The following is a 15,508-nucleotide window of genomic DNA, read 5'->3' as shown; positions in this document are numbered from 1 at the left end:
TTTTATTGCTAAAATATAAAATGCTAATATTATATTGGAAAAATAAAAAATTCCTATCCTTTGTCTTCTACCTCCCAGGAGGCTTAGGAAACATATTCAACAGTAATGACACTATTTGTCAATACATTTTTGTCATCCAGTTTTTTGACATGATTTAGCATAGTATACAAATTTTTTTGTGCATTAGAGAAAAAAGGAAACAGACTAAAGATTTGGTAGTAATTTGTCATATTTCATTCTTTTAATTTCCATTTCCTTTTGAAAACTAGCTAATGATTGATAGTGACTTTAACGCATATGCTTTTAGAACTCACTCAATCTTTCTTAACCAGCTTTAGGTTTTAGGCGAACTTAGGTCAACTTTGCCATCCTTGACTTGTCAAACAAAATTCTACCTATGGTATTCATTAAAAAAACATTCACTAAAGAAGAACTGGCTTTACAGCATCCATCCCCTGATAGTTTCAGCATGGAACAGTTAACTAGTTATGGTAAAATATCAGCACTCAGCCCTTTAAATGAACTGTCCTTCTAAAAATTTTTAGTAACTCAGTTTTAAATTTGCCTACTATACAAATAATGTGTATAGAAGCTTTTTTCTAAACTGCAGAATCTTACATAATTCTTTTGACTCCGTTATGAGGGACACTGCACTCTCAAATACTGTGCTTTACTAAAATTTAATTAGTTATTTTCAAAACAAATGGGAGACAAAAGTGAAATTTAAGAAATAATTTCAATTATAGACACAGACTGAAATTCTCTACCCCAGTAGAAACAGTGATCTTACTTTATCTTTTTTACCAGTTATGTATGGTCCATGTATACCAGGTATAATAACATAATAAGAAGCAAGTTAGTAAAGCTGTTTCACCTCAGTTATGCCTTTTTTTTTTTTTTTTAAAGCTCCAAAATTCTCTGCCTTTGGGCAGTTCTGCCTACCAGTTTCCAGACAATCAGTTTCTGAATTTGATATAAGCACATACATGCTTCCACTGCTTATCATTTTCCATGAAGACTTCACTTGGACTAAAGATAGAAAAGGACAATTCAACCCTAAGCTGCGTAATCAGTTGTTCCCATTTAGCGTACATGCCTCCTTTATCAACAAGTCACAAAATGTATACTCCTAGGACAATCTGTTTCTATATTGTTAACTAGTTAGGCTATTTTATCTTATGAGACACACCCTTAAAAAAAAAAACGCACCATCTGGTTTTCCAACAGGGGCCAAACTTGCACTAGACAGATTTCATTCGTGTGTGGCCACCCTGGTAAAAATCCTTATAGACTTAGGGAAGACACAAATGTACTCTGTGGTTCTCATAAGAAAGTTTCCTGTGGAGACTGTGGACAGCATCACTACATCACTTACAGCTGCCATCTGTCATAGAAAGCTACATGGTAACCCATAGTCCTATTAGAAAAAGTTAACATTCTTAAATGAATGGTATGTTCTACCTCACGGTGGTAGGTGACATAATGCTAATTCCTAAAAGGATTGTGTGTCTTATTCCCTGACAGTGAATACTGTTAAAAAAAAAAAAAAAGTTTTTGATGAAACATAGGTAAGAATGGATTGTAGAAATTCTACATAATGACTCTATACTGCAGCATCTTTTCTAAATGATTATTCTGCCCTTACAAAATAATAATTGACTTCCTTTTAATAAACCTTAATGTTATACAACTACATTTCCAGCAAAAGGAATGCAGATATTTCCTTTAGTTCTGGTTTCACTGCACTAAAAATCATAGCAGATGTTTGCTGATTCTGTCACTTCAAATATAGGCTAATGACCAAGGAAATGTCTGGGGGTGGGGGGACAACAAAAAAAAACTTTGTATTTAAGTTTCAGACAACTACAAGCACCTCAAACAATGGATTATTACAATGCTTGGTATTCTGTCACAATCTAGTTATTGCAAAGGCATATGGATAAATTGTAATGGACGAAGTCAAGAAAAACGAGGCACCTTAATGAATGTAAAATTAAAAAGACCTGACATTCATCCCACTGACTTCTAAAAGGCTAAATATACCTCTGTATATTACATTCTAAAATAGTATTGCCTACTATGGTTGTGTCCTGGATTCTACACTTAATTTTAAGGAAATGCATAAACAAAACTGTGAAATTTGCAAAGGGAAAATCATTTTCTCTACTTCAATTCATGGAAAGGCAATGAAAAAGGTAGTAAAATTTGTTGTAGCAACACATGCCTATGGAATGAATGTGATCACTGTTATCTTCGAGTCATTCTGCCCACTGCACTGCAAATTGTTACACCATACTGTGTGTTTTAGACAAACACTAATGTTTTTCCCAAAAAAAAAAAAAAAAAAAAAGGTACTTTCATTCCACACACTGAACATATTTTCTGTTGTCCAATTTAATCTATGTATAGTTTAACTTACAGTGCTTGGAGGAGGCAACACCACATGGTACCAGGTTATCACATTTTTAAAGGGACATCACTCTTTCTTTAAAAGTACTTTAAAAAATATGCAAAAATACGAATGGAAGTTTTAACTATAATGCATATTTTAGAACGAGAAGCATGTGTTTTCTTCCTTTAAAGTGCCATACAGGGAATGAAATCTTGGAAACCAGAGCCACTTTGTTTAAAATCCAATGTAAAAGGACTGTTATGGAATGAAAAGTTTGCACAACTCCTTGTCTGCTACATGCAACTTAGGCTACAGAGCACTAAGACTTGGGAGCTTTTCTGAAATTTGAGTCCCCATCCCATATTTAATGAAATTAACATTTACAGGGTGCATTTACATACACTATAATACAGGAATGATGTCCCTTTGCCAGAAGATAAAATAGTACATTTCCTTGCTATTTCTTGGTTCCACCTTGATAATTTCTTAAGATTGTAAATTATATAGTACTCAGCTAAAATATTTCTTCATAAATAGTTACAAAACCTGCCAAAACACAAAGAGTGAAGAATTTTTTGTTCAAAAAAAAAAGAAGACATTTGTATGTCACACAACACAAGAAACAATGCTTAGAGACATGTTATTGTTTCCAGAAGAAAGTGGATCAGTAAACTACTTAGCCGAAGACAAAAGACTACCTACCCTTCCCCAGGATCACAGTGCACAAAAAGCAAAATGTCAAACAACAGTACCTCAAAGCAAAATAAAGATCTGAGGATGAAGCCAGCTCACTTGTAATCCTGTTAAAGAATGAGAGTCACCGTTTAGGTCCAAGTACTGGAAAACATCTGCTAGCTCAGAAGGCTGTATTTGTAGAATCTGCTAAGAATTCAACCAAGGATGCCGAAGGCATTCGCCAGCAGAGGCTCGTTTTTCTGGAACCATTTCTAACATGGGGATCAGAAAATCTGTAAACTGTGCAGCATCTTCATGGGGCCAACCATACTTTTCCACAAGTACATCAAAGAGGCTCCAGGGCTTCAGCTTGGTGATGTGCCGCAGTTCACCTACAGGGGAAAAACACACCGATGTCAAGAAAGCTCCAAGTATGCATTTCCCATTGTTGGTCCACCAGGATCTTTTCAATAACACAGACAATCTACTTGATCAATAATTAATACAACCACAAAGGCCAGCTTTCTCTGCTAAGTTATCATTGAATACATATATAATTGTGTCCTATTTCAAGTAACAGAACAGATGTAAATAGAGAATAATTTTAAAATGGTTCAGGGGCTTGTTAACATCAGTTTCACATTTCTTTAAATAAGGAGGGTGTGCTGAGCACAGCCAGAATGTTTTCATTTGCAAAGGCTGAGGGAGCCACTCTCAAACTCCAACTGAGATTCTTTTGCAACTCGCCAACTAGCTTAGAAGGAAGATATACAATAAACCCCTTGTATCACTATTTCTGCCTGTTAACACACAAAGATAAATGAGTCTTCTCCTCTAGAACAGCGCAGGTGTGGTAGAACTCCCCTGTGATGAGAGAGATGTTCTAGATCTGTGCTATCCAATGTAGTTGTCACTAGCCACATACGGCTACTGAGCACTTGAAATGTGGCTAGTGTGACTGGCATTTTACTTTTACTTAATTTTAATTTGTTTAAATGTAAATAGTCACATGTAGCTACTGCATTGGGCATTGCAGCTTACCTAAAAGCCAACCCAAATCAAATACTGTGTCAGGTCCACACATTTCTTATAAATCTGTAAACCTTGAAGTTAGCACTCTTCAATGTGCTAGCTACAGTATAGCAAGTGTGGGTTAGAAGCATCCTTGACTGACGTAACTAAATGGCTAACAACCTAGTAACGGGAGTTTCTCATAACAGAAAACAACAACAACAACCAAACAAAGGTTATTTTTAAGTCAAACTGCTAAAAGGTTAGAATAACTTTCACTGAATTAGGTCATTTTCTCTGTCACAGGACATCCCACCCCTGTCCACAGAGAGGACTCCTTTCATGCCCCTCAGCAGCCCCTGCAGATGGAGATGAAGCACTGCACTGCACCCCACACCCAAAAAGCCCTTGAGCCAGAGCAATCGCAGCCTCCTGCACCCCAAGAGCCTCCCTCTACGTGCCTGCAGGCCACAGACGGCTGAGCCGTTAAGGGCGGAGGCTCTCCACACCTGAGCTGCACTGCATGCAAGGGGTGACTTCTGTCTCCCCTTTTGTCTGCTAAAATTTTACCAACAAGGTGACTTTTTTTTTTTTTTTCATGATATGCATTAATAGAGAATCAGTTCTCTGCTCATCAAGGTCTTCGGAAGAGGTCTTGTCTGTTTCGCCCATTTATTCAGGTCAACGTAGAATACCCCCTCCCTTTATTAATCATGAATACAAAAGAATGTAACAAAATTAGGAAAACAAAAGGTAGAAATGACCCATAATCCCACTCCACAGACGGAATGACCTTTTTCTTCTTTTTGCCCGTATCCTTTCGATGTACATTCTTAGGAATTTGTATATTTATAGAGTTGCAACCATGATGTGCACAGAATTCTGTATAAAGAAATCTTTTAAAAATGTTTCTTTAATAAAGGGCATGGTTTGTAAAATAAGTGTATGGCTCCAATATGAGGACTAGGGTAGGGTTAAGCATCCCTTCCATACCGGAGGTCAGGACTAGTTTTGGGAGGGAAAGGAACCCACTCTCTTAGAAGTGGAAAGGGTTACCTCTGAAGGAAGAAAACGGAGTCTCAGCAAGAACAATGTGTGGGCAATCACTGAGTGTTCATCCCCTTTAACCGAGAAATCCCAGTAAAAGGAATACAACCTAGAGAAATAAACCTGGATGCCCTCCAACCCACCCCCAAAATATGCTCACTGTAAAATTATATGCTTAATCCTTAATGGTACAGTTTGTATTTGGGATGATGAAAAAGTTTTGGTGATGGATGGTGGTGATGCTAGCCCAACATTGTGGACCCAATTAACAGCCCGAATTATATATTTGAATATAGTTAAAAGAAGAAATTTTGGGTTGTATATACGTTAACTAGAATAAAAACAAACAAAAATCCATAGGCCTGTACAACACAAACTGTGAACCCTAAGGTGAACCATGGACTGTAGCTATAGTCCAATTATAAAAATGTTCATCAATTGTAACAAATATACGACACTAATGCAAAATGTTAATAATAAGGTGGGATATGGGAATGCTATTTTATGCGTGATTTTTCTGTAAACCTACAACTTCTCTAATCATAACAATAACAAAAAAAAACAGGAAAAAAGTGATATACACTTGCAAAAAGTAAAATGCTTAAAAATAGAATGGTAGTTGCAAAAAAAAAAAACCATGGTATATCCAACTGATGAATAATATTTAACATTATTTAATAACATGGGAGAAAATTATATGGTTCAATGTTTGGTAGTAAAGGCACAAAAGTCCATACTATGTTCTACTATGAGATCGCAAGAATGATTCCTAAAATGCCCACAAAGGTGGAAAACAGGGGCACCAAAACATTAATGGCTTTGTTGGGATGGCTGTGTCTATTTCTGTGTTTTCTGAATTGGCTGTAAAGTGGCTATACTGGTTTTACAGAGACTCACCAGAGGAGCAGTTAAAGCAAACTAGCAAAGGTCACACACAACATGCTAAAACTTGCTTCCCTCTGGGAATGGGAGAGAGCTTCACTGACATCATCTACTCCGACTTGGAATAAATACTCTAGAGAAGCACTTTCTGCTGAGAATAGCAAAGGAATTTACTTCCTTTGGGTGCCAATTTTTAAGCTAAGATTTATCAACCGGCATCAAAATTAGGTACAACCTTTGATAGAAAGAGATAAGCTTTACCACTAAAGATACCTTGAACTCTGCATATCAATACTGATGAAAACTATACAGTACTGGAAGGCTATGAAAAATAAATACCAGCACTATAAACTGATAAAAATACTTCCAAAGAGTAGCCTAATGTACCTACCATACTTTTGACCAGGTAATCACATGCAATAAAAACTGAAAATATGCTGTCTATAACAGCAAAATAGGCAAAATACAAGATAATCCTAAACACCAATAGGCACTGAACAATACATAACAGTACTGCAATAGAACAGAATACAGAATTGCCTCTAAAAATAATATGTGGGTTATGGAGATATGTGGGAACACTCTATAATGTCAAGTAAAAACTGAAAATTTTTCGTCAGGTAAAACTGAAAATTGTCTGGGCCCTATGACTATATGTACAAATCTTGATGGTCAGTACAATAAGAAGAAATGCAGTCCTGTGAATAAATTGTTGGTAAAAGTTACTTAACTCTCAACCCCCAAGCTGTGCAACGACTGCTAGCATGAAGGGCAAGAGTGGGCTCTCGTCCGAGGAGTGGGGCCTCCAGTCCACGCACCCGCTGCAGCCCCAAGAGGAACACACGGGAAATACAGTCCAGCACCACCACTTACACGAGTAAGTAAAATAAGATGATAAACCATTTTCAAAGTACTCCTTTACTATTTATTTCTATTGTAAAGGTTGCTCCCAAACTTAAAGGTTTTTACCTTGACAATTTTTTCTCTTAGGAAAAAAAAAAAAAAACAAGTATGTTTCACTGAAGCCTATTTTGCAGATAATTACACTGTCACAGCTTTTACCTTTTTAAACCGTTTCCAACCTGTTTTGAAGAATGCTGAATATCACCTGGCCTTTCCTGCAACTGAAGCTGCCCATCGCAGGGAGACTCACAGAGCTTCAGCCACGCCAGGTGGGTTCCTCTGCCCTCGGGTGCCTCCTTCCCACCTGCTCCGAGGACAGCTGACCACAAACAGTGGGGAGGGAAGGCTCCTCTCCTGGGATAGAGACTGTGGGACCGTGACCCTGTCACCAGTGTACAGGATGCCCTAAGATTACTGGAGTGCATTTTAAGGGGAAAAATTAAGCACTTCTACTATACTTCTCTTGAATGTCCTTTTAAGTGGTTGGTTTGTGAAGGAAAATACATTATTTTGTCCAGGAAATTGTACTAGCACATGAAGTCTCCCAGCACGCAGCAGGGGAGGGGCACATACAGGCACGCTGGTATTGGACTTCAGGGAGTCCTGGGAATTACAGAGCAAACCATGATACAAACAGACAAAGACACCTGTCAACAGAGTGCATGTAGCAAGTAAACAGATACACAGCAGAGGCAGGAATGAAGGAAACGGGAACAAATCCCTATGCAGGTACACACAGTACATGTAGGCAAATCTTTGAGTTAAACTGGTACAAATCCTACCTCACACCATGTACAAAAATTAACTCAAAATGGGTCATAAACCTAAATGTAAGAGCTAAAACTACAAACCTCTTAGAAGAAAACAGAAGAGTAAATCTTCACAACCTTGGGAGTATGCAATGGTTTTTTAAATAGGACACCAAAAATGACAAAAGAAGAAAAAGATAAATTGGACTTGATCAAAATGTAAAGCTTTTGTGCTTCAACTCTCAAACACAAGCACTCTAGAGAAATGAAAACTTATGTCCACCCAAAAACTTGTACACGAATTCATCGCAGTATTATTCATAACAGTGAAAAAGCGGAAACAACTCAAATGGCCATCAACTGGTAAACAGATAAACAAAATATATAATGGAATATTACTGAGCCATACAAAGGAATGAAGCACTGATCATGCTACAACAGGGATGAGCCCTGAAAACACAATGCTGAGTGAAATAAGCTAATCACAAATGTCTAGAACAGGGGAATCTATCATGACAGAAAGTAGGTAAGTGATTGCCAGAGGCTAAGGGGAGAAGAAAATGGGGAGTGAGTGCCAATGGGTATGAAGTTTCTTTTTGGAGTGATGGAAATGTCTTAAGATTAGACAGTATTAATGGTTGCACAACTGAATATACTAAAAACCACTGACTCATACACTTTAAAAGGGCGATTTATAAGGTATGTAAATTATACTTCAATAAAGCTGTGGTAAAAAAAAAAACTGCTAAAAAGCATAAAACAAAATAATAACTTCAAAAGAATTCCAATCTAGCATTAATGCATACAGTAAAAACAAACATTTCACACAGTAGGCTCACAGTAAATAATATGAACAAATGGGATGAATTCTAATGGAAATTAACTTGAACCTGTTACAACACTGATTTCGAATGCTTTTGCATCATATGCTCAACTTAAAATTAAATTACTAAAACAGCAGCACAGACTCAACCTATGCTCAGCTGTGTCGCTGCGCTCTGTCTCCAGGGCCCAGCACTGCTGCTCTCAGCCTCTGCTCTCTGCTTCGCCTCCAGCTAGGGAGGCCATTAGGTAAGTTCTCCAGGCAGGGACACCCGTGAAAACCAAGCGGGTGCCACTAATCGTCAGGCCGAAACACAGATTGGATACATGCCAATATTCTGAATTTAGTAAGTCTTTACTGAGCCTACTCTTTGCCAGGCCCTGATCTTGGCATTGGGGATTCAGCAGTGAACAAGGACCACATCCTTGCTCTCACAGCGCTGACCTTTAAAGGCCCCATCAAAGAGAAGAAAACAACAGACCTTTTAGAACTTAGAATTAATGTTTAAGATTAAATTGTGGTTAAGGTAGTTTATATTGTAAAATACTTCAGCTTCCCTAGCATGAAACTTTTCTTAGATCTTTCCATAAGGAGTCCAGCTCGGGCTGAGAACAGGCCTGGGCTTGACACTCCAGGGCCCATCTCGACGTCCTTCCCCAACCCAGGGCAACCCAAGGTTATCACCCTCAGAGGACAGCCCACAAGCTCATAAACTGCTCTGCTGCCCACACCTGACATCTGTCTACTGACATGAAAGGAAATGTGAATTTTATGCTGCAAATACAGTCCTTCAGCTACACTGAAGTCTCCTGCCTACTCGGACAATTTCAACTGTTTTTAAGGTCTTTAGTCTGACACACATACCTGTGCACACAACCACACATATATCCCAATACACTTGATGCCCTCATCTAGGAAACATACAATTTAACAAAAAAGCCAACTGTCTCCTTTGACACTTCCATTCTCAACACAGCAATTTTCACTAAAACGATGAGTCAAAGGAAAGTTTTATTTAGCAGCCTCTAAGGTCTGCTCCTGGCTCTGCTGTTTTTCCTACCTTCGCCTGTCAGCTGTGACACTTGGGGAGGAGCCACCCACGTCCTGGGACAGAACAGGGACAAAATCCACAGAGGAGCTGTGCAGATTCCCTCTGGACCAGGGGGTCCCGCTGGTTTCTTAAAGATCCTTGATGGCTAACATTCATGCCCAAAGGAATAACTGGCAAGTTCATGCTAATAGGGTGAGAGCAGTAATTACATTTCCTGCCAAAAATCCAGCTCAATTTTTAATTCCTGCCCAAGGAATGATTCAAATTAGTAACAACTGTTTTGTGCTGGATTATAAGCAGGAAGTTAAGATGCCGATCAGCTGCTGTGTAGCTTCACCACCGGGCCCACTAGTCTTCTCTTAGGGGCCGAGCAGGGCTCTGTGGAGGGCTGGGGACAAAGAGGCGGGAAAGCTCTGTTGAGTTACTCTCTCTCTGTACAAAACTGCTTTCAACCGTGATTTAAGCAAATTCACTACAGTTTTCATTTTTGCTTTTTAGGGGATTTCTTGCCTAGCCACAAAGCCTTCCTTACATCCAAAGGAAAGAAAAAAGGACTCTGGTTATGACTGTAACCCCAAGTCTAAATGTTTTTGACCTATCATTAGCAAGGATTCCAAATGAATGTTAACTATAAGGTCACCTTCAAACAAGTTCCACAAAAAGAACTCAACCACAAAAGTGCTAAAGCACCCTGGGGTAATAATGACGTTAATGACAAAACGGGAGTATGGCCTGCACCCCGGCCTGCACCCCAGTTCCGGTGCTCGGTGCTTGGGCAGGGCCGAGTCCAGATGGACAGACCTTGAGCTGTCCTGGGAGGGGAGGGTGCTGACAGAAAGGCAAGGGGGAACGTCTTCCAGCCACCGGTAGCTCTCAGCTGAAACCAAGCACCCAACATCACCAGGCCTCTCCCATCCACCTCTCCTTTGAAGAGAGCCCCTGCCAGGTGGGGGGTGCTGCAGGAGAAGGTTCCATCCCCACTGCTCACTCTGGGTCATGCAGCATTTGCTGTCCCTGGTGGCTCTCAGCTCCAGGCCAGTGGCAAAGTCTAACAGCCATAAGTCTAAGAGCAGCCGCCTCCATGACCAAACTTGGCCACTGGGTGCTTGGGCAACACCCTCAAGTAACTCCCATGACTTCATGTTCTCATCGTCTAGGCCCTTCCTTCTGTCCCTCTTCCTCCTCTTCCCGTGGGCACAGTAGTTAGCTGGTCCCCAACCCCCACCCCCAGCAACAGACAATGACAACAGGCAGAGAGAGAAATGCACGCCCAGTCACCCTAGGGGCTCCTGTTAGCTCTAAGGAAAGGTAAGAAGAGCCACAACAAAGGGAACAGCTCCTACCTGTCTTTGTTGGCTACAGGTTCTCAGCATCCAGATTCCTGGGGGAGAAAACGAGGGTGCCACTGGGATCTGTGCCACTGTCCTTGCAGACTCTTTACTTGGTCCAGGGCCCTCTCCCATCTGCCCACTTCCCCTCTGGAGCATCATCATGTCAGTTACGTTCTTCATCTCCGGAAAGATGAGGTTGTGGGCTCTCAGGTCGCCCGCCCCAGCGACCCCCAGAGGCCATGGTAAGGGGTATGGATGGGATGCTCGCTCAAAATCAGCATCCAGCCAAGCCCTCCTGGGAGCCAGGCCACTGGCCACAAGCTCAAAATATTCTGAACTGGAAGAAGGGGTCTGCCATGATGAAAATAAACAGTTTCCCCAGCCACAACAAATCCCCGAGTTTCACCATTTTAACATAGCATTTTCTGGAAATTTTCTAGTGGACCCTGGTCTGCTCTCTTGGTGATATTGCTGTTTGGAAGGCTGTGACGTCTGCAACGTACTCCTGTTCATAACTTTTGCCTTAGCAATAGTAACAGCAGCTACTATTGGCCGAGTGCCACACAGGCATCCTCTTTCGCTTCCTTACAACAGTAACGCGACCTGAAACCATCTTCCTAGGCTGGACGAGCACAATGCACCCCGTCTCCTGGCTGACAGGGTCAGACCTGGGTCTATCCCCGAACAAAGTGTTAACAGCAAAGTGAGCACCCTCACCGCCGCCTGGGCCCACGTGTGAGCACAGGGGAGGGAACTCTGCACTTTGTTTGCATGACCCAGAATCGGGGACCAAGTCTCAGAACCAAAAATTAAAGCAGGCTGTGTGGCCACCAGGTTTCCCAACAATTTCTTTTCCAGAGATGAGTCTTCAAAAGGTAGTAAGAAAAGTAATAGCATGTAGTTACGTATTTCACAAGTCCCTTCACTGGGTGGTCCCAGAGAGCCAAGAGGTGTGCTCAACGTGCCCTGGTAAGTGGAGCAGAAGCCTGGAACTTCGTGTGCTCAGCTCTCAGGCCTCGTGCATTTAACTGGGAAATGTAATTTAAGAGATAAAACGAGGACTGGTCAGCTGAACATTACCAAAGTGTATATAATAAAAGGATTATTACTCTGAGAATTCCTTATGTCATAGAAAAATAACAAGTCAAATGGAGTCTCCAAATTTGGCTCAAGAAGGGGAGACAGGAAGAGTATCTGGGACTTTCAGAAATTTCTAGAAACTTCATGTTCAGCTCACATAAACGTACATTATTTAGGGGTACTGCAACTTAAAGACTCTAAACTGGAATAACAGGAACAACTATACTCATCACAAAAGGATACGGCATTGGAGAAAGGTTCTTTTAAAAAAATTTTTCTGTGGGGTTTTTGAGGTTTTTTTGTTTTTTCTTTTTTAATCAGTCACTAACAGGGGACTACACAGGACAGAGAAAGAGTTCATCAAGGTCATGCCAAGGGAAGACTGACAAGAACTACAGCATCTAAAAAGGTCACGCGTGATACAATGTGGGGTAACTCAGTGGGAAAGCAGAACTTGATTCATGAGCATGTGATGTGCACAGGGCTCCCCAGGCTGACACCCACTGCAGGAGCCCCCCACCCCCAAGGCCCAACAAACAGCTCAGACCGAAGAGGACACCCAAGGTCTTCTATTAAGCCCAGTCTCTAGGCCACCTCTGCTCCGTGAGCAACACAGAAAATGGGAAGATAAGTCTAACCGGTTTCTAAAAAATCACTTAAACTCCTTTTTTGAAGACTTGAACACACAGATTGGTGCCTCGGGTAGGACAGGAGAGTGGAAGGGGAGGGAAATGATGTTAGGAAAGTTGTTCTCTTACAAAATTCTTATTCCACAGATACCAGATGGTTCAGGTTTATTTCTTGACAGTTTTCTTCAGCAGAAATTCCCAGCTGTAAAAGTCCAGATCTTTCTCCATTGCCCAATCATGAATGCACAATTTCTCCTCTTAGGAGAGGACTATGCTGAAAATTAGTGTTGCATAAATACCGTTACCTTTTCTGGTGAAAAACTCCTTGGAATATTTCCCCAACATAGCGTATTTTCGAGGGATTTTCCCCAGCAGTTCAATGATCAATGCTATGTGATCTGCATTGGAAAACATTGCCAGCAAAACAGAAACACACGACAGTTTAATCAGTACACTGCATGCAGACACTGCCACTGCCCGCGCAGACAGAAACAGAGAGTGCATGGGGATGGCCAAAGCACAGGCTCTCTCCAGGCCAGCCGGAGTCTGGACAGAGCTGGGAGGGCACCAGCCGTCAAGGCACTGAGGAGGGGCCGGCAAGGACAGGGCCAAAGGCGGTCCTCCCCTGTCAACTTTTAAATCAGCACAGGAATTCTGCTGGGGTTGCTCTGTGAATTTAGGAGAAATGCCTTTGTCACCATTAATGCTACGATCAACTGATGCTACTCCGTTTCTGTCTGCATCGTGGCGCTTTTCAAAAAGAAGAGGTACTACCTCTGCGATTGAAGAATTCCCGAGAATATTTTCCAGACAGAGCAAAATGCCTTGGGATACTGCCTAGAAGCTCTATGATGTGGGCTATGTGGTCTATGGAGGAGAGAAAAAAAAGGATACGGGAATGGGAGGGGCAAGGGGAAGGATGGGATAAAAGAAGAGGGGGGAAAATCGAAATTAGTAAAAAAATCAGAAATAGATTCAAATCAACAATGTCTGCAGCACATCCATGCAGAGGCTCTGGGGCTGGCGGGCCTCAGGCACATCTGCAGCATGAGGCACCAGTGACTGAGGCCTGCACACCGAGGCCACCCAGCACCCAAGCAAATGAGCACGGAGATGGTCAGGTTTACAGACGGAATTCAAGCTGGAATTCCTGTGTTTTCAACTCAGTTCCCAAATATCACAGAGAAGTGGGCAGCAGACCCATGGACAAAAGGACCGTGGAGAGCCCTCGGGACTTGTACAGTCTGTCTGCTCTCGGGCAGGTGTGGGTAAGCATCCTGCCCTGTGGGGACCCAGAGGGACAGACCCAGCACAGGCCCTGTGGAGGCCCCACGAGTGCAGCCTGTGCCAGGCAGGCTCTGCCCATTCACTGTGACCGAGGGGGGTTCAAACACAAAGGAAAAACTTCTGAATTTGGTGTTTGAAAATCAAAATATGGCTCTATTTCGGTACAAAAGCACTCTCCAGGAGTCCAAAGCTCACAGGAGACCCAGACTGAGGTCTTTAGCAGACAGCAATACTCACCTTCATCCCTGGAATAGTCTTCCCCAGAATGCGGTTCAAACAAATAATCTCCCGTTGCCAGCTCAAATGCCTAGGACACAACAAATGACATGCTAAGTACTTCTCAGAGACTGGCCCCCCAGGCAGCAACTTTTTCTCCTTGTGGAAGAGACCTGCATTTTATGAGGTTCTGAATCTAACCAAAAAACCTCTTAAAGGACTCAATACCTACTTTTTTCTTTCTTCCAAAAAGATCAAAGAAGCTTCAAAAATATTTTTCTAGCTCCTCTGTAACAGGGGATGTGAGGGCTACATGTTCCCTTCATTTCGCAGGAAGCAAGACTGACACATTGGTGAGTCAGCAGCAGGTGTGGGCAGCCTGGCCTCGGCTCCTTCCACACACCATGCGTGGTGGAAGCAGGACTCAGCCCAGGTCTGTCTGACTCCAGAGCCGGCCTGCAGCCCCCATGCTGACCTGGCCCCTACTGGGCTGATGCTGCTGCTGTATTTAAGCAAAGAACTTCTCAGGCACTCAGTAATCAAGGGCTTTTTTCATCATCATTTAATTCATCTCTGATTCAACCAAGGGAAATCCTAGAGCCAAAAAATAAAAGGCCCTCTTCCCCGGGTCCCCGATGGACCAGATCACCTTGCAAAGGTGGACAGTCAAGGAGCGTTGGCTTCTTGTGTCACCCTTGTCCAGCCCTCGGCCAGGTTGGGAGCAGGCCACTTGTTTCCATTTCTGCCAGGTAGTTTACTTCCCTTGTTCACAAGAAAAGCCAAGGACCATGAGTTTAATTTGGTAACAATATACAAATATAGCAACTGCTATTGCTCTGTGGATCAAACCCATTAAAGAAAAAAACAAACAAAAAAACATGGAGAAACCAAATCCCATCTACAGTTTCTCCCATGCCCAATTCAACCCTGCATCAGATGTGGCTGTTCTGAGAGGAGCTCGGGCCCAGACCCCCTTCGCAGGTTGTCTGTGGATCAGGGCCTACTGCAGCACCCATTCTCTCCAGGGAATGCCCTCCCCACTCCTGCCCTCATGAGCCCCCATGAGGAAAGTCCTGTGTCAGCCTATCTTTTCTTTGTTTCAATGACCAGAGCGCCAAGAAACAGCCTAGGAGAATATGCACCTGCTTGGGTACATGTCCATCTCCTGGCGCTGCCTCTAACAAACTAAGAGTGGGTTCAGTCAGCCTGGGACCACATGTCCTCATCTTGTTCTTTTAAGTTGTGAACCAGCTGGAAGCAGGGAGGTAAGACTGCTGCCCGCTGCCGCTGCAATGAGCACTAGTCCCCAATGCAGGATTCTTGCCTGAAACAGACCTCAGCCTGAGCACAAGAACTGAGGGTTAAATCTCAGACTCAGACCTGTGGAGAGCGAGCAGTGCACATGCTGCAGGTGCAGGAAGACACACCTGAA

The 15,508-nt window shown here is 42.2% G+C and overlaps 1 protein-coding gene and 1 long non-coding RNA gene across 11 annotated transcripts in view; one reads left to right on the top strand and one right to left on the bottom strand.

Annotated features, from left to right (window-relative positions):
* Nucleotides 1–211: 211 nt before the first annotated feature.
* Nucleotides 212–15,508, bottom strand: part of SRPK2 (SRSF protein kinase 2) — a 321,319-nt gene continuing 306,022 nt past the window's right edge. For 5 of the 10 annotated variants that reach the window (XM_037836452.1, XM_037836456.1, XM_037836459.1 and 2 more), the window contains 4 exons: nucleotides 14,098–14,167; nucleotides 13,348–13,440; nucleotides 12,879–12,971; nucleotides 3,275–3,459 (listed from right to left, as the gene is read on the bottom strand). In XM_037836452.1, coding sequence (XP_037692380.1) covers nucleotides 3,275–3,459; nucleotides 12,879–12,971; nucleotides 13,348–13,440; nucleotides 14,098–14,167 — 441 coding nt within the window. Of the gene's footprint in view, nucleotides 3,460–12,878; nucleotides 12,972–13,347; nucleotides 13,441–14,097; nucleotides 14,168–15,508 lie in introns of all 10 variants that reach the window. The other 5 variants (XM_037836453.1, XM_037836457.1, XM_037836461.1 and 2 more) reach the window with 3 other exon arrangements.
* LOC119534281 overlaps nucleotides 903–15,508 on the top strand; it is a 50,452-nt gene continuing 35,846 nt past the window's right edge. The window contains exons 1-2 of the long non-coding RNA XR_005217001.1: nucleotides 903–4,655; nucleotides 6,753–7,179. This is a non-coding gene — a long non-coding RNA (uncharacterized LOC119534281). The remainder of the gene's footprint in view (nucleotides 4,656–6,752; nucleotides 7,180–15,508) is intronic.

This window comes from Choloepus didactylus, chromosome 5 (genome assembly GCF_015220235.1).
Source record: "Choloepus didactylus isolate mChoDid1 chromosome 5, mChoDid1.pri, whole genome shotgun sequence".
In the NCBI taxonomy this organism is placed as follows: Eukaryota; Metazoa; Chordata; class Mammalia; order Pilosa; family Megalonychidae; genus Choloepus; species Choloepus didactylus.
Note: the sequence above shows the minus strand (reverse complement) of the source record. Positions and strands in the feature narration are given on the sequence as shown.